This window comes from Fusarium redolens (assembly GCF_020744475.1).
Source record: "Fusarium redolens strain MPI-CAGE-AT-0023 chromosome Unknown BKA55scaffold_4, whole genome shotgun sequence".
Classification (NCBI taxonomy): domain Eukaryota; kingdom Fungi; phylum Ascomycota; class Sordariomycetes; order Hypocreales; family Nectriaceae; genus Fusarium; species Fusarium redolens.
Window position 1 is genome coordinate 2,107,054 of NW_025763667.1, and position 17,505 is coordinate 2,124,558.

General features: G+C 49.2%; 6 protein-coding genes and 1 non-coding gene across 7 annotated transcripts; 2 read left to right on the forward strand and 5 right to left on the reverse strand.

Moving 5' to 3' along the window:
• Positions 1-38: 38 nt before the first annotated feature.
• BKA55DRAFT_503747 (uncharacterized protein) lies at positions 39-1,358 on the reverse strand (the record flags this gene model as incomplete). The annotated part of the gene is made up of 3 exons (XM_046187038.1): positions 39-759; positions 939-961; positions 1,242-1,358. 3 exons carry the CDS (start codon positions 1,356-1,358, stop codon positions 39-41), a joined length of 861 nt encoding a protein of 286 aa, XP_046053240.1.
• A 359-nt stretch (positions 1,359-1,717) lies between these two features.
• BKA55DRAFT_t82 lies at positions 1,718-1,812 on the reverse strand. Its single transcript has one exon. It is a non-coding gene; the product is annotated as a tRNA-Ile (tRNA).
• Positions 1,813-1,935: 123 nt separating this feature from the next.
• BKA55DRAFT_561089 (uncharacterized protein) lies at positions 1,936-2,810 on the reverse strand. The gene is made up of 3 exons (XM_046192139.1): positions 2,526-2,810; positions 2,328-2,476; positions 1,936-2,275 (listed from the first exon to the last, which is right to left on the reverse strand). Exons 1-3 carry the CDS (start codon positions 2,718-2,720, stop codon positions 2,104-2,106), a joined length of 516 nt encoding a protein of 171 aa, XP_046053241.1. The 5' UTR covers positions 2,721-2,810; the 3' UTR covers positions 1,936-2,103.
• A 2,700-nt stretch (positions 2,811-5,510) lies between these two features.
• Positions 5,511-6,740, forward strand: BKA55DRAFT_591510 (uncharacterized protein; the record flags this gene model as incomplete). Its single annotated transcript, XM_046195259.1, has 2 exons — positions 5,511-5,658; positions 5,719-6,740. The coding sequence occupies 2 exons, from the start codon at positions 5,511-5,513 to the stop codon at positions 6,738-6,740; spliced, it is 1,170 nt and encodes a 389-aa protein (XP_046053242.1).
• Positions 6,741-8,304: 1,564 nt separating this feature from the next.
• Positions 8,305-10,219, forward strand: BKA55DRAFT_591511 (methylenetetrahydrofolate reductase-domain-containing protein; the record flags this gene model as incomplete). Its single annotated transcript, XM_046195260.1, has 2 exons — positions 8,305-10,003; positions 10,053-10,219. 2 exons carry the CDS (start codon positions 8,305-8,307, stop codon positions 10,217-10,219), a joined length of 1,866 nt encoding a protein of 621 aa, XP_046053243.1.
• A 602-nt stretch (positions 10,220-10,821) lies between these two features.
• Positions 10,822-13,588, reverse strand: BKA55DRAFT_609135 (uncharacterized protein). The gene is made up of 5 exons (XM_046196630.1): positions 13,208-13,588; positions 13,016-13,134; positions 12,403-12,948; positions 11,349-12,346; positions 10,822-11,294 (listed from the first exon to the last, which is right to left on the reverse strand). The coding sequence occupies exons 1-5, from the start codon at positions 13,270-13,272 to the stop codon at positions 10,968-10,970; spliced, it is 2,055 nt and encodes a 684-aa protein (XP_046053244.1). The 5' UTR covers positions 13,273-13,588; the 3' UTR covers positions 10,822-10,967.
• Positions 13,589-13,710: 122 nt separating this feature from the next.
• On the reverse strand, positions 13,711-17,232 carry BKA55DRAFT_284187 (P-loop containing nucleoside triphosphate hydrolase protein). The gene is made up of 3 exons (XM_046185519.1): positions 16,912-17,232; positions 14,213-16,721; positions 13,711-14,156 (listed from the first exon to the last, which is right to left on the reverse strand). The coding sequence occupies exons 1-3, from the start codon at positions 16,917-16,919 to the stop codon at positions 14,139-14,141; spliced, it is 2,535 nt and encodes an 844-aa protein (XP_046053245.1). The 5' UTR covers positions 16,920-17,232; the 3' UTR covers positions 13,711-14,138.
• Positions 17,233-17,505: the final 273 nt, after the last annotated feature.

A 17,505-nucleotide genomic window follows, 5' to 3' on the forward strand; every position in this document is an offset into this window, starting at 1 on the left:
ATTTTCTCAGACGAATTGTCATGTAAGTTATTTATAATCTATTTCCCGAAGCGCATCCACTTAGGGGCGTGATACTTCTCTACGCCAGCTTTCCACCAACACTCAGTCCCATGCCCGCTTTTCTCGATCGAGAAAGACGCGGATTCTTTCTCATGTTTGCCCTTGCTGGCATCCCCAGGTCTAAGTTTGCGACGCAGTGTCTTCCAGGCCGAGTGGTGTTTTTTCTGCTCCTTATGTTGACGCTTGATACTCTGACAGGCTTGGCGAACTTTGTTGCAGCTGTTATGACAAATATTGTGTGCCAGTTTCTCAACTCCGGCTCGAGACCGTTTCACGCCCTCTGTCAAGCTTCGAAGAGAGATAACAGAAGCCTTTCTCTTAGTTCTCCTTTCCATTTGTGGTGGTTTGATTGATGGACTAGCACTGTCTGGGTGCCGGTTTTCTGCTGGGCCATCAAATTGGGTTTGGATTCGGGCCTTCACCCGTGTCAGGGGATAAGTCCCTACAGGACCGGCAGTGTCTTTCAATGAAGTCTGTCTCGCCATGGTCTCCTGAGGAGCCGTCGCATTTGATGGTAGGTCTTCGGAAATTGATACAATCTCAAAGTGATAGTAGGACTGGGTGGCTAATCGTTGCAGGTTCCCGAAAGCAGCTGCCTCATCGACTTCTGTCTTGTGGGTGCTTCCTTTAATCATAACTCTCGCAGCAGCAGAAGAGCTTGATGAAGATCTCAGACCAGATAGCCGGTCGTTGGTGCGACTATATTTGTTCAAATCGCCCAAGTCAAACCTTGGTATGCGAGTGTCCGAGGCTGGTGATGGCACACCATTAGATTCAATACCTTGGTCATGGTATGATGAAGATGTGCTCCTTGGAGCTCCATGCGTGGGCTCTGGAGAGGGTGCTTGCGACCTCACAGGCCTCAGATTATCTCTTACCATTTGTACGATAGAGAGCTGGTCTGAAAGAATCTCAGCTGTCGATGGTTTGCGGATTCGGTCATCGGATGCATCGTTCAGCTGTGCTTCTTCACGAAAGTGATCGCGGTGGGCAACTGGTAGTAAAGCTCCATTCTGAAGAAATGCATCTTGTCTGGAGGTCTTTCGACTGATTGGGGTTGTATGTGCCTCAACCTCAGGGAAAGGTCGCTCATTTGACAGGAAATCTCTCTAGGATGCTGCTGGTCTGATGTTTTCCAGATTCTCGAGTTTCTTCCGGTTAATGGGGGCTCTTTTTTGTACGTTGAGTTCGCTCAACTGTGTACCAGAAATGGTGTTACTGTCGTAGGAGTCTGTGGTATACCCTGCTGAGACGCCGAGAGGGCGGGACCGGACGGGAAGTGTAAAGGTGTCATTCATGGTGAGGATGTATATATCACTAATAAAATCAGCTAGTGGGTGATGAATTTCAAATGCTGATGAGTAATTGAAGATGGGAAAAGAAAGCGAAGTGTGAGATAAGAGTTTGTTGATAATAAGCTGAATGAACCCCAATCTAGTGAACATCATTAGGTTGCTCCTACCTCTGTGTGGCAGATGAGAAAGAAGGATAGGGCAAGTACATACTATATAAAGGAGTCGCAACCGTTAACGTTGTTTCGTGCTTGCCTTCTTGGAATGCCTTGATCGAAAGTGGTATAGAAACACCAAAAAGATATTGCTGTCTCATGATGATGAGACTTGAGACGGCAAAAAAACGAATCGGAGGGCACTGGGATTGCTCCCGCCAGGGCTTGAACCTGAGACCTTCGCATTACCGGATACTCGGAATGAAGTATTAGTACGACGCTCTAACCAACTGAGCTACGGAAGCCTTCCAATTCGATGGAAAAGCAGGCGTTATTTTGCAATACATCGTATGTCAATTGCTCAAAGTCCGCCGAGTAGGGACGATATGCATCACAAACATCCAGTGGGGAATACCACAACAGACTATCTTCGATGAGGAGACTGATAACGATGATTACTAGTCCATGAATTAAGAAGTGCTCTAGCTAGAGCTTATTGATTTTGATTATCCCTGTTCAAGCTTCATATGCCCGAAACGACATATCCTTCCTCAAGCTTCGATTTTATACATCAAATCACCAATACTCCGCCTGTCTTATCCAGAATTCTCAACGCAGTTGGTACACTTGGCGCACGTGAAATGCGTTGTTGCAGCCCCGAGCTTGATAGCTCCTTCTGGGGCATTCTGATGGAATAGGTCAGGCCAGCCATGCTGAGTCTCGGGCCAGGCAAATATTTTGATCGGGGCACACCGATCATTGTTGAATCTATTGTTTGCTCTGTTAGTAGTATACGGACATATGAGTAAGTATAACATACCCAGCTAGACGGCAGATCATACCAGGATCAATAAAGACAGATCCGACATGTCCCTTAAGCTCTGGGCCTAGCTCATTGCATGTATATTCAAGTTCGGGACGATAGGCGAAACATGGAGCTCCCCAGTTCTCCTCACGGCAGAAGTAAACCTGAGGTGTGGTTAGTATATGTAATAGGCCTGAAGCCCTTCAAACCTACCATGCCAGGCTCTCGATCCCCCTCACTGTTCTCATCAGGGGTAGTACCAAGGCGAGCCTTGATAACTTCAGGCTCGATGGCTTCGTACTTGAGTGCGGCTCGTTCTTTGAGAGGTGAAGACCACATGTCAACTGAGGCAGCGAGACACTGCGTAGAAAAGAGCGACAAGACTGAGAATGCAAAAGATGACTTCATTTTGATGATTGGGTGAGAGTAAGTGTTGATAAGAATGAAGATGGAAGATGGTAATCTGAATTTATAGTCCTGGATAATCTGAATTGTTTATTGAGCATTCACAGCAGCTGACGTCTGGGATACACCCTTTAATATATCAGAGTTTGTTACGGCAAGCCATTGATGATTTTTCGGTTTCATTCATTGACGACGAAGCTACGTATGACGCGCAAAGCCTCGTGACGGCAATAGCTCATGCGATGTAGCTACAGCTTCAATCCGAGCCCACTCATTCCATTGTACCTATTTTTCCACCTGTTACCGACCGTATTGATTGCTTGTGTTGTGTTGTATTGATTAAAGACTCGGTTGCCTCGTCAGCTCATAAACAAGCCCCCTCAAAGACCTTCGGAAGTCATCGGTCATCCCGTGATACAAATTCGGCCCATCGGGCGTCCAAGAAATGCTGTCAACTTGCAGGTGGCTTGCATCACTAGTAAACAAACAACTGGGCCCAGATGGGAGCTGCGGCTGATCGACTAGACGATTGTATCAACGATATTACCGGCCTCAGGAAGCTTGTGCAACTCTCGTGTCTGCTGCTCAACCGTTTGCCTGGAATTATCAGAATAGCGGTCTCGCCTCAGTCGGACCCCCACGTTGCGCATTGCATCACGGGATATAAGTAACTCGCACCAAGTACCGATTTTGGTTTGCCAAAGATATATTCCATGTCGCTGCGTTTATTCTTATGCAAGCATTTGCCGTATGCCAGTAACATCCACCGCGTGAAAGCCGCTGGATCGCCCAACGTGCATAACTGATCGCCCGTCCCTGACGTAGATGGCAGGGAAAACGAGTCGACGCAGCTTCGTATCAAGTCTTCGATTTCATTTGATCTGTTATGAAACTCAATCTTCCCTGCACTGGATTTCCATTTTTAGAAATAGAAGCATACTTACATTTATGCATATTCATCATCCGACTTGATCGGCCTTGGAGCAGCGGCCCGGAGCCGGCAACGGAGACGGGCGGAAAAGACTCCACAGGGATTGCCTAAACAGGCAATATCTTTCACAGCGGACTCCAGCACCTCATCCCGTATACACGAGTGTTCTTATGTCAGGTTAACACATACGGGCGACAGCGTGATACGGTCTTCTCTCTCACGACGGAGTATTTGGCTTGAAATTGCCCGTTACGCTACACTTCTCACAAAACACATTCTTGGCTTCGGAGGAAATGCAAGAAAGGGCATATTCGGTCAGCCAAGCAGGTTGCTTCGAGTCGAGACCGATCTTGGTACGAAAAGAGACTCTGTTCGGATACACAACATGATTCGACGCAGCCATCCGTTGCAACTCCCGGCAGATAGCCACTCCATCTAGCAACTATCTCTGGCGTTGCCGGTTGCACGACATCAACTTCAACCACTCTGCGTACACCAAGGCCACTGCCGTGGTCCCCAAGTCGGATTTTATTGAGTAGGATAGCACCTTACCATAGCCATGTGCCTCGATCCTCAAGGTTTCTTGGACTGTCTTAAGAAGGCAGACAGATACGAGATAGTGCAACTGTAAAACACGCTTGCACATAGTTCAACAAGGTGATCATGACCTCTGTAACAACACTGCAGTCGACAATTATATGAACACACAGAGAACTATGGTACCTTTGGTAACCCGGATTCTGAGGCGGTGAAGTTGGGTCGCCCATCACGCAACATCTTCCACACCACAAAAAAACGAATGATGATTACAACAACAAGATGGATTCTTGGTACGACATGCCTATACAAGTGCTTCAGAACCAAGACGATCACACATTTTTATAAACAACAATTACTTATGGGGTTGTATGGATGAAGACTAGAGATTACTTAAGTGTTTCGGGAGAATTGGCATATGCTGTTCCTGAACTGGATGTAGGGTAATATTGTTAGCTGTTTTAATGGCAGGATATGATTGTGACAGTTCAAGTTTTTTTTTTTAAAGCGACATTTTTGTTTTTCTTATATTATGATTGTTCTGATAGACGTTGTCCTTGATGGAAGTACTAAATAGACAGCACCGCTGCCATTGATACAATCATCGTTCCCTTTTACGTTATGTTTCCAGGTTATGTTACTGTGGGTTTCAAGGAAATCTAAATATACAAAAAGGGCGAATCCTCCTTTGATATTCTGTCCGATTTCAAAAGATAACAAGCTCAAATCAAAACCTGAAGAAACACTGGGCACTTTTCTGCCAAGTATAAGAGTATGCCTTCCACTCATGCAATATTCTCGAATTGACTGCTCATCTAACGAACAGATAATGACTTTTTTGCAGGTAGAGTATCACGCGACAGTTTTTTTTTTCAAACACTTGAACCGATGAAAAGAAAAGAAAACCACCCCAAAGTTCTAAAGAGCAAAGAGTTGTTCTGCAATCAGAACAATATCATGAACTGACTTCCAGAGCAGCTGGGCATGTAGTCGGACCAACTTTGGGCGATCATTACACAGTGTTCTACGCACAGTAGGCACTAGATTCCAAGCTTTGGTGCGATGGGGTATACCGAGTAGCCAAGGTGCTTTCGCCGGGGCCATAGGTTTCTGTTATCTGTTATGCTAAGACAGTGCACAAATCAGCTAATTCCTACGCGTTATGCTTGGTGGAGATCACGAACGCCATCGGTTATGGCTTGAAAAGCAATGGGTTCTACCACTTTTTGACCAGGAAACTTCCCATTCATTCTCCTAGCTGACGAGGCTTCATCTCTGCAATCTGCTTCGACAAATATACATAATCTTCCGAAACAGAAGGCTAAATGGAAGAACCAACCACAACGTTGACAAATCGCCCTCGTACACGGCAACGAGCGTATAAGAAGCCACCTGCTCTTGATGTTCCCAACATTGATGAAGATGCTGCGGAAAGGAAACGCGTTTTGAATGTTTTGGCACAGAGAAGATATCGTGAGTCATCATTTTTCTTCTTTTGCAACTGAGTAACGTTGAGATCTGACAGGCATGTAGGTGAAAAGAAACGACTAAATCGTCTTAAAACCAAGTCAGCTGGTAGCAATGCGTCTCAAAACTCCGAACCTCAAGACGAAACAGCTCAAAACTCCGAATGCAGAGTATCAAGAGACAATGTCTATGAAGCTCCGAATCTGCAGAGCAATTTGCAATCCACAATTCCAGAATCCATCTTGTCAATCCCTCCCACTACAGATGCTGACATCTTGGCTGGGTTTGGCCTCAGTCTGACATCTTGGAACCCCCTCGGAGACCCCTTCCAAGATTTGACATTTGCGTCTATACTTCCAGACTCAAACACAGTACCCGAATACCTACCCGAAGACAATACCAGGGATGATTCAGTAACAGCTACTCATCATGACTTGCCTGCGGATTTTGGCGGAACCGATATGACCATGTTTATTGATTCGTCATCACTCAGCTCTTCAGCCTCGTCATCGGAAGGGCAGACGTTTCCTGATAGTTATCAAATGCCTCTGCTACAGCTTACACTCCTCAAGGCTGTTATGCGTATCGCAGATCGTCTTAACCTGAAGCCAGATCTTTGGGACTTGGCGGGCAACTCGGCATTTAACACAGGGACCGCAACGCCAGCATCTCTATTACCTCCATCATGGCAGCCGACTCCATCGCAAGTTGCGATACCACACCATCCAGTGTTTGATCTGCTGCCCTGGCCAGGTGTCAGAGAGCGTGCCATCTTCATCCTGTCATTGCCCGATGAGTTACGGCCACCACGAGCCCAGGGTGCACTGGCGACCGTCAACTTTGCCTATGATGTTGAAGATACAGCCGAGGGAGTCAGGATTTATGGTGATGATCCATATGATCCAGGTAACTGGGAGCTGGGGCAGGTGATGTTTGAAAGATGGTGGTTTTTGTTTGACAATAGCATCATCAGCACGAGTAACCGCTGGCGAAGGGCAAGGGGAGCACCGCCGTTGCTATTGAAAAGCGGAAGTGCTGGTTCGAGTCCGACTGCAAGTACATCATCTGCTACAACTGGGGGATCATGATGGGGCCACTGAGGTTGTTTGAGTACCTTAGCAGGTAGGGACATGCAGCCTTGATACAAAACTCTCTATGATACTTGTAAAATATAGAATAGCGATGCAGCATGAATTTTATGACGTTAACATCAATTGAGCAAGAATGAAAGGTAAAATTATAACCACAGGGCCAAAATGTGATATCTATTCGCATAGCCCCAATACTCACTCACCTCAATAAGCCTCACTTCTTATCATCCGAGCCCCGTGATTAGCTCAAAGAATAATTGGCATCTAGGTGAAGGTCTTGATGCTTAAATTGATCTTTGATAAAATAAATTTTGGACCTTTCACCCACCGGTCTGACAGTGACACCACTAGTAGCTCAGCATCATGACGGAGGGGTCATAAAGGTACTCGGGTGATGATTCGTCCATTTACTGGACCCTCGACGCTGGGGGAGAGAGGAGACATAGAGATCATTGGCAGGGCCTCTCAGAAGATGGCTGCAAACTGCAAGCTGCAAGTCGTGAGCTACTTCAGCCAAACAGAACCCATCGAGTCCACAGTTTCTAGGCTCATTGCAGATGTTACCTCACGCTCCATTGTCTTGGGTTTCTCACCGATCAAAAGAGGCGCAGCCGAGTACAAGCCAATTCAACGGCCACTCTAATTAAGGTAAGCAACGATTTATGACTCTGACCCTGACTCTGAGTTCTTGAGCTTAAAAAATTTCATCCGTTTGTCTTAGCTGGAACGTTTGGAAGCTCACCTCATAGCCTGGGGCAGCTTTAGCGGCATCCTCACTGGTTCGATGCCCTGAGCTCCCCTGAGCCTCTCGGCTTCCGATGCCCGGGAACGGCGCTGAGATCAAATGAATGCATCTGCATCCGCCAATCAGCAGACACAAATCATACATCGGAGGTAAAAACGGAACCCCACTGGGGAGTTTCTGGAGGAAGGAGGGGCACTTTAGAGGCCGTCGGCGGGGGGAGAGGAGAAATTTCCTGGACAGTTAGAAGGAAGGAACGACGTGGAACGCTTTTCTAACCGTACTCGGTTTCCTTCTTCTCTCTTTTTTTCCTTCTTTCTTCTACTCGTCATCCATCACTGAATATATAACCTCTTCTTCGTTCTTCTAATAGCATTGACCGTCATTTGTCAACTTGGATCCTGGTACTACGTAAACTATTACCCCCTGCTGCTGCTTCTCGTTCAACGGATTGAGAGAGGGAAATCGAAAGGTCAATACAGATCATCGTTTCCACCGCCTCGTCTGGAGTTGCAGCGCAAACCCTCAAAACCGGGCTTCAAACAATACAATAAACGTTAGTTCATACCAACATCGCCGCAATACCTCTCTTATCTAGTATTGAAATTGCTAACATAGGATTCCTAGTCAGTCGTCGTTACAGTTCCCCTCCCCCACAATCTCCCCATACTCCAGCTCTTCGATCCGAGCTTCGACCCGCCACGACCATCACGTCCGACTCTTCCTTTGTAACGAATCAACATTGTTCTTTGGTCAAATACAAACACAAGCTCGTCACAAACGGCCTAATCCAGCAAATCCTCGTCAATCGATTTCACCATGCATATCAAGGACATGCTCAACGACGCCGAGAGGAGCGGCCAGCCCTCCTTCTCTTTTGAGTACTTCCCTCCCAAGACCGCCCAAGGTGTTCAGAACCTTTACGACCGTATGGATCGCATGTATAATTTAGGTCCTAAGTTCATCGACATCACATGGGGTGCTGGTGGTAGAATTGCCGAGCTCACTTGCGAGATGGTTCTCCAGGCCCAAGCTGTCTACGGCCTCGAAACTTGCATGCATCTGACATGCACTGACATGGGTGTTGAGAAGGTCAATGATGCCCTTCTTAAAGCGTACAAGGCCGGATGCACCAACATCCTGGCCCTACGTGGTGATCCCCCCCGAGCTCAAGACAAGTGGACCGCTGCCGACGGAGGCTTCCAGTATGCCCGTGATCTCGTCAAACACATCCGCGATACCTACGGCAACCACTTCGACATCGGTGTTGCTGGTTATCCTGAGGGGTCCGACGACAACAAGAATGAGGACGAACTACTTGATCATCTCAAGGAGAAGGTTGACATGGGCGCCAGTTTCATCGTCACACAGATGTTCTATGATGCTGACAATTTCATTCGCTGGGTGAAGCGCGTTCGTGAGCGTGGTATCACTATCCCTATCCTTCCCGGTATCATGCCCATCGCTACATATGCCAGCTTTCTTCGACGGGCAAACCACATGCAGGCCAAGATCCCTCAAGAATGGCTCGATGCACTTGAGCCTGTTAAGAATGACGATGTTGCTGTCCGAAACATTGGAAAGACCCTGGTTGCCAATATGTGCCGAAAGTTGCTCGCCAACGGGATTCACCACCTTCACTTCTATACTATGAACCTTGCCCAGGCTACACGCATGCTACTCGAGGAGCTCCAATGGGCTCCTTGCGCTGAGCGTCCTCTTCAACAAGCTCTCCCTTGGAAACAGTCCAAAGGACTTGGCCGCCGCGAGGAGGATGTCCGGCCCATCTTTTGGAGAAACCGCAACAAGTCTTATGTTATTCGCACACAGGATTGGGATGAGTTCCCTAACGGTCGATGGGGTGATTCTCGCTCTCCTGCTTTCGGAGAGCTGGATGCTTACGGCATTGGCTTGACTGGTACTAATGAGGCCAATCGTAAGAAATGGGGCGAGCCCAAGACCATTCAGGATATTGCTCAACTTTTCGTCCGATATCTCCAAAACCAGATCGAATCTCTGCCTTGGAGTGAGGCACCTCTTACCACTGAAGCCGATGAGATTCGAGAGGAGCTTATTGAGCTGAACAAACGAGGATTATTGACTGTGAACTCTCAGCCTGCTGTCAATGGCGTCAAGTCTTCTCATCCTGTCCATGGCTGGGGCCCCGACAACGGTTATGTCTACCAGAAGTCATACCTTGAGTTGCTGGTACACCCTGATGTCTTCGACAAGATGATCACTCGCATTGAGAACCATCCTGACCTGACCTACTATGCTGTGACTAAGGACGGCGAGCTTCGATCTAATGTAACATCTGATGGCCCCAACGCAGTGACATGGGGTGTCTTCCCTGGAAAGGAGATTGTGCAACCAACCATTGTCGAGAGCATCAGTTTCCTCGCATGGAAGGATGAAGCATTCCGACTGGGTGTCGATTGGGCTCACTGTTACGACATGAGCTCGCCTAGCCGAGCTCTACTTGAAGGTGTCATGAATGACTGGTACCTCGTCAACATCGGTGAGTGCTTAGGTTTCAAACTGACTCTATAACGTGTTAACAATGGTAGTGAACAACGATTTCCACGACAACAAAACCATCTTCGAGCTTCTGAAGGGCCTCGAGGTCAAGGATCTCACCACTCCTGCGACTCCTTTGACTGAGTCTGTTGGCAATGGCGCCGTAGATACCGAACCTATTGCCAACGGTACTGCAGCCACTGCAGTTGCGAACTAGATATTCTCGCGCGGTGCTACCCCATGCAATGGTTTACCAAGATGCCCAGCATCTTACCCAAAGTAAATCTCTGTTATGATTGCAGAGCGATCGCAAATATGCATCATCGGGGCGTTGCTGTGCTCTTCCTCTAACTTTAACGACCTACTGCTTTTTTCTTCCTTTGATTTCTTTTTTGATTTTCGGGTTTGGTTATAATAGCATCACCAAGGTGTCTTTTTCAACAAAAAGTTACCAGGGATACGGGGGCAGCATTTTAAAAAAGGCGCAAGATACGAAAAATCACCCGGCGGGCGCAGACGACTTTATGTTTTGGGGGCTTGCTTTGCTTGTTCTATATCTCAACGATACCCCGCCAGCAAGGCCTTATGGATGGACGAATGCATGATTGAATTTGGTTTCTTCCTTCTATCTTTTTCATTTTTCTTCTTTCCCGACGAACGGGAAGAAATTATACAGAGAGTGGATGATGGAGACATGGAAAAGATTAAAAGGCAAAGTTTGGCTATCATGATGGACCGAAGCAACAGCTAGACATTGCTGATGCTCGGAACCAACAATTGACTTGATATCTAGTCCCGATATTGGGCTACGATGATACTTTGCGCTGTCCCATGCCAACTTTTAAGTGACTTGAGTGAAATGTCCAAAGTCCATCGTTATCCTTTCTTCTACCCAATCTGGGATTGTGTTGTACACGATAAAAATATCTTACTCGAAGGGGCTATGCAAGTAATTCCCTCCGTTCTCACCATACGTCTTCCTCTGCCACTTCATAATCCATATTCACCGCCCTCTCTTCCCGCTGTGGTTCTGCGCTCTTCTCCCGTCTAGGTTGATCATCGAAGTCCGCCATAGCATCGTCCTCTACACCATGCCGTGGCGCATCATCATTGCTAAAGGTCTTTACAGGCGGCAGGGGTGTATTCACCCACGCAAGTTCGAGACGACCCTCAACGCCAGGCAGTTCCTTGCCATTCAGACTATAGTAAAACTTCTCTGCTGTTTTGCGGTCTTGGAAAGAGACGTGTGTGATTTCGGGAGCTGTATCAACAGACTCAAACTCGCCGAGGTTCTGTTCAGTATGTCAGTGAAATGAGACGTGAAAAGGGAGAGAAGTTTAACGTACTAGGAGGAAATGACGTAGCATCTCATCCTTATCGGGTGCTGTAAAGTCAACACCTGTAATGGCGAGCTTTTTAGGTCGGTTGTCGATCGAGTATTGCGCATAAGCCGCGTGCATGTTTCCTCCTCCACGACCCCTGAAGCTTCCTCTTCCTCGTCCACGAGCGCGAAAGCTGCCTCGACCTCGGTACCCACCTCGAGGAGCCCATGATGAAGTTGATTCTTCCTCGGCATCGGGATCCAGACCGAGCATCTTTGCCTCTTGTTCGAGAGCCGCAAGTTTCGCGCGCAGCATACTTGTACCTGACGAATTGGCGTCTCCGTCTTCGCCCCTCTGACTGGCGAGTTTTGCCTGCAGCTTCTCGTTTTCCTCCCGGTGGCGGGCGAGGAGTTCTTGATGCTTCTTCACTACCTCCTGACGCTCCTGCTCTATCTTGGCGCGCTGAGCCTCGCGCTTTTGGTGTTTCATTTGTTCTTCTTCTTGCTTTCGCTGGAACTCTTCCATATCGATTTCTGGTTCGAGCTCGTTATCTTCTGCAGTCATTGGGTCGCCCGACCAATTGCCCCCTTGCAAAGGAGCCGATGCTGGCAGTGTGTCGATCTTGTCTTTGTACCAAAATACCTTGACGAATCTGTTGTCAAATATCACCTTCGGTGACTGATATGCTGCATTTGCCGAGCCCCATTTATCGTACTTAACAATCGCGAGGTGCTTGTATGGCTGCATTGATACCTCCTGGATATTGCCAAATTGGGAGAAGAACTCCCGCACCTGTTCCTCGCTGAACGAATCTTCTGGGATGTTTTCGACAACGATGGTGCTCTTTGTACGGTCATAGTTGGGCCCTTCAGCAGAAAAAGGAGCTCTCGAACCGCCCTTCTTAGCGCCACGGTTCCGACGACCTCCTCGGCCACCTCGGCCCCCATCGGGTGGGAATGTCCAAGGGTTCATGTTATTTGGAGCGTTTGCTAACATGGCAAATGGATCACTTGGGTCGTACTCTATCAAGGCTTGTATTAGACGAGTAAGTAAAACAAGTGAGTGACACCAAACTTACCGGCGTCGGTACCTGGGGGCACGAATATTGACTCGTTGCCATGGTCGTATGGACAAGTGCTCCCGCGCGAACAGAAGCCCTTGGTGTCAAAATCACGGCATCGACCTCTTCTCCGTGGCTGACCCCTACCACCACCAAAGCCCTGTTGCGGGAAGTTTGGCATGCCAGGGTAGGGCATCCCCATAGAACCCATTTGTAGAAATGCCTCCATGACTTTCGGATCGAAAGACATATCGGGTCGTGGAGGAAGATTATGCATGGGAGCACCAGGCCGTCCTCCCCTCATATCGTCGGCTCGCCCTCCACGTCCACCTCGCCGAGGTTGCTTCTGCACGCGCCCGTCACGGTTGAAATTCTCGTATCCATCTTGAGGGTCGTATTCTTCGCGATCGTAGAAACCTCTCTTTCTTGAGCCATTCGGTGTCGTGCTGTCGGTCAAAGGTTGCTGTACTGGTTGGACTCCGATCTTTGGAGCTGGAGGAGCACCTGGGAGGTAGGATCTGTATGCGATTGCTTGGAAGACGTCGTCGAGGAAAGCTTTGGGATCTGTGGAATTGATTTGCGGTCAGTTTCTGCGAACAATCGTCCCAAAAGTGACAATAACAATGCGCACCTTCGCTTAAAAAGTCAGGAATCTCTTGTTCGCATAGCTTCCGTACCGCGTCTGCGTCGCCATCATGCTTGAGAAGAGCAATGACATACTCGGCTAGGACATCGGCGTCGGCGTCAGAGCTATTGCATATGTTAGCGGAGTCTTTGAACTGCAAGCTGCTCGCGTATCGCACGGAGAAATGGGGTTACGGACGTATTCTCGATGCGCTTGACGATCCACGCCTTAAGTAGGGGCGCATCTTCTTCAGAGAACAGCATGGCTCGAATAACGCGACGGCTCCGTCAGTAGCAGCCGCCAGAATGCGCTCGAGACAAAATGCAAGGGTAGATTAGTTAGGAAATGTTTGGTTGATGTTCTGAGGTTGGAGGCTGATTTTTTCGGGTCTTGGGCGGTTGGGGCCTTTCCTTGTATCGTCCATCACAGGTCAAGCAGTAAAATCCCGGGAGTTCGAGTCAATAGAGACAGGTCCCAATGTAATTAAACAAGAAGTATTCTTATATACTAGACAAGTGTTAGGAAAGGCAATGCTCATGGGAGCATTTTAATTAATTACTAAAAATTCGGAAGCTGTTGATATGACATAGTAGGCAGTGCTATAAATACTTATGTACTGTAGTCCAACAGAGCTCCATATCATCTACCCGCTCCACTTTTTAATGAAGGCAACGTCGAACTCACTCACCTTAAAATTGCCAGTAACTTTATATTCTTCATAGCTTCTCGGTCAACAGAGTTGCAAGTCAAAATTGTCCTTCTAAATAGCAAGTAGTTCTCGGTCTTGGCCGCTGAGCCTATGTGGTTTCCTGTTAATCTTGGTCACCTTACACCTTGTGTCTTGACTTCACAACTAGAACTTCATATGAACTTCAATCTAACGTGTTTCAACTCATCAGATACGACATAACTACATAAAAGCCGAATTGAGCTTCTCCTTGACATTCAGCTTCAACCCGGCCACTCGACTTTTCTTTTGGTTTCCGCTCAGCATGCCGCTCCTGAGATCATCAAGGAGCTCCTCCATGGAACCTGACATGCATCCCAAATCTTCGTTATCAGCCGATTAATCTTGCGTGTCCAACTCGGCACGCTTCGTGGTTCGTTCGGCGCATTAAAAAAAAGCCGTTTACAGCTTGTCGTAGTACTATAATGATATGTTAGTATATCTCCTAGATCCTCGGGCTCGGATATTAAACTTACGTTCTCGACACCAGGAACGTTCTCCTTGACACCCTTGCGCTTTCGCATGGTGGTGACAATTTGGCCAACCTTGGTGGTGGAATCGAGGGGAGAGCCACCGGGGAGGATCTGCCAGTGGTCGAAGACGGACTGGGGGAAAGCCTGTCCGGAGGTGGCCTGTCGGAGATCTCCGTTGAAGCCGAAAGACTCGAGAATGGGGAGGTAGGCCTTGATGTTGAACAGAGGAGTACCAGGTCGCTGCTCCTCGCTGAAGACGTGACCACGTCGTCGGGTAAGGACACCGTAGACACCACCCATGGCCTGCTCGGGGACCTGAATCTCGACAAGGTACACGGGCTCGAGAAGAGCGGGCTCGGCGAGAAGAGAGGCGGCGTACAGGACACGACGGGCAGTGGGGATGATCTGACCACCACCACGGTGAATAGCATCAGCGTGGAGGGTAACATCGAGGATGTTGAAGCGGCAAGATCGCATGGGCTCCTCAGCAACGGGACCCTCACGGGTAGCCCACTGGAAACCAGAGACAACGGAGTCCTTGATTTCGTTGAGGTACTGAACGGCCTTGGTCTGGTCAACCAACAGGTTAGCACCAGTGCCGTCAGGGCCGAAGGTCCAGATCTTTCGGGCGTCGGTGACATCCCAGCCGAAGTCGTCAGCAAGGACACGGGCACGGGCCTTGAAATCGTCACGGGCGCTGACCTTGCCAGCCTCGATGGCAAGCGAGAGCTCCTCCTCGATAGGCTCAGCAACCATGTACAGACGGTTGTGCTTGTTGGGAGACTTGGACAGAGCAGTGATGCTGGACTTTGCAGTAACGGTCTCACGGTACTGGACGACGGGGTCGGAGATGATCAGGGGAACACCGGCGTGATCCTCCTCAAGATCCTTGAGGCAAATCTCGAGATGCAGCTCACCGGCACCGGCGACGACGTGCTCACCAGACTCAGAGGTCATGGTCAGGACACAAGGATCGGACTTGGAGAGACGCTTGAGACCCTCAACAAGCTTGGGGAGATCCTGAGCGTTCTTGACCTGAACGGAGCGCTGGACGACGGGGGAGACGGAGAACTTCATGACCTTGAGGTTGTGGGCGGTCTCGCTGGTGGTGAGGGTACCGGACTTGAGAAGGAACTGATCGATACCGACCAGACCGACAATGTTACCGGCAGGCATGTCATCGATGGGCTCGACCTTGCCACCCATCATCAGGACAGTACGCTGGATAGCCTTGATGAAGAGATCCTCCTTCTTGCCAGGGACGTAGTTGGGACCCTGGATGCGGACCTTGAGACCGGATCGGACGGTACCGGAGAAGACACGACCGAAGGCGTAGAATCGACCCTTATCGGAGGTAGGCACCATCTTGGAGACGTAAAGCATGAGAGGACCCTTGGGGTCACAGTCACGGATACCAATGGCAGCTTCGTCGTCAGGGGGACCCTCGTACAGAGTCTCAGCACGGTACCTCTGGGCAGTGGTGGGAGAAGGAAGGTGGAGAATCATCATCTCGAGGAGGGAGTCGGCAGCGGGAAGGAAAGTTCGCATGACAGCCTTGAGGAGCTGCTTGCCCTCCTTCTCACGGTCCTCAGCGGGGAGCTTGAGGTTGAGCTTCTCAAGGAGAGTGGCGGTCTCCTCCTTCTTGAAGTTCATAACAGCGGAGAAGATCTTGAAGATGGGGTCGAGGATGAACTGGTTGAAGGCACGCTCGAGCTGCTTACCCTCGTAGGTGCCGTTCTTGGTCCACTTCTTGGTCTTGGGGTTGAAGTAGTTGTCGCCCCAGAGACGCTCCATCATCTTGTTCTTGTCAACACCGAACTTCTTGGCGTATCGGACAGCGAACTGTCGGACGGTGAAAGCCCAACCGTGCAGACCGGAACCGAAGGCGACGGTACCCTTGTCGGGGTAGACCTGGATGTCACCAATGGACTTGTCAAGGTAGGTGGAAATGATGACGTTGACGGACTCGATGGTTCGGGAGAAGGACTGGTACAGATCCTCCTTGGAGACCTGAAGCTCGAGAAGAGCACGATCGACCTTGTTGATGATGATGACGGGCTTGATGCGCTCACCAAGGGCCTGTCGAAGGACAGTCTCAGTCTGGACACAGACACCCTCGACGGTGTCGACGACAACAAGAGCACCATCAGTAACACGGAGAGCAGCGGTAACCTCAGAAGAGAAATCAACGTGACCGGGAGAATCAATGAGGTTGATCAAGAAGTCCTTTCCGTCTGTCTTTTGGCCAACAATGTCGGCAACGTCATCGTCCTCACTAAGCTGACCATATAGAGAGATGGCAGTGGACTTGATGGTGATACCACGCTCCTGTTCGTCGGCACGAGTATCGGTGGCTCGGGCATCACCAGCCTTGGCGGTGGAAATGATACCGGCCTTGGCGAGAAGAGAGTCGGTCAGGGTAGACTTGCCGTGGTCGACGTGGGCAATAACGGACATGTTACGGACATTGGTAGGCTTGTCCATAAGCTGCCGGATCTCGTCGATCGTGAAGCTATTGTGAGTGAAGGCATCGCGGTTAGCTCATGGTCATAGAAGGGCGGAGGGCTCAAGTCCGAGCGGGGTATAGTGCAGCTGGAGGGGTAGGTGATCATAAAAGGTGGTGGACGACAAGATGGTGATGAGGATAATGATGAAGGTGATGTTGGCGATAGGGAGACGATGATAGATTCCATGCTACTTACTTAACCATCTTGGCGGTATTGTCTGGATGACCTGACTATGTGTATGTCAAAAGTCGAAGTTGTTGATGTGGGAACAGAGCGGGGTTGAAGTTTTCACCCCGCGATCTGAGCCGCAAGAAAAGGGAAGAAGCAAGAAGCGATTGCCGTCAAAGAGAAAGAAGGCAACGATTCAAGTGACGATGGAAGAGAGACAGTTCCGGAGGAGAACCACTGTCACTCTTTATGCGTCCCTTTTGGCGAGAGAAGGTTTGGAGGAGGAGAAAGAGGGAGGGAAGAAAGGAAGAGTTTTGAGCGGGGAGGAGGAGTAAGGTAAGGTAGGTTTGGGCACCTCAAGATTCATTCGGCGAGAAGCCTACGGGCAGCAAGGTTGGACCACCAAGTCCACCACTTAGCGGAGGGCATCCCCACTAAAGCACGAAAGAAAAAAATTTGGACAGTGGGCTTTTCACATTTTGGTGGGGCAGCAACCGCTCAAGAGGACCCCGCTACACAGTTGTTTTCTGCCACCCGCTGAAGGAATAGGCGCTCCAGGCCCTCATGGAGGGGTTGGGCTTGGTCACGATAGGCCCATGAGTCCGCTAAAATTCTGTCTGC

Excerpts from the sequence above, each read along its gene's own strand:
- BKA55DRAFT_609135 (XM_046196630.1), bottom strand. The coding sequence starts at position 13,272 with ATGCTGTTCTCTGAAGAAGATGCGCCCCTACTTAAGGCGTGGATCGTC. Across the intron at positions 13,135-13,207 it reads GTCAAGCGCATCGAGAATAC|CTCTGACGCCGACGCCGATG; the intron begins GTCCGTAACCCC and ends CATATGCAATAG. Across the intron at positions 12,347-12,402 it reads GCCCCCAGGTACCGACGCCG|AGTACGACCCAAGTGATCCA; the intron begins GTAAGTTTGGTG and ends AAGCCTTGATAG.
- BKA55DRAFT_561089 (XM_046192139.1), bottom strand. The coding sequence starts at position 2,720 with ATGAAGTCATCTTTTGCATTCTCAGTCTTGTCGCTCTTTTCTACGCAG. Across the intron at positions 2,477-2,525 it reads GGGATCGAGAGCCTGGCATG|GTTTACTTCTGCCGTGAGGA; the intron begins GTAGGTTTGAAG and ends ACCACACCTCAG. Across the intron at positions 2,276-2,327 it reads ATGATCTGCCGTCTAGCTGG|ATTCAACAATGATCGGTGTG; the intron begins GTATGTTATACT and ends AGCAAACAATAG.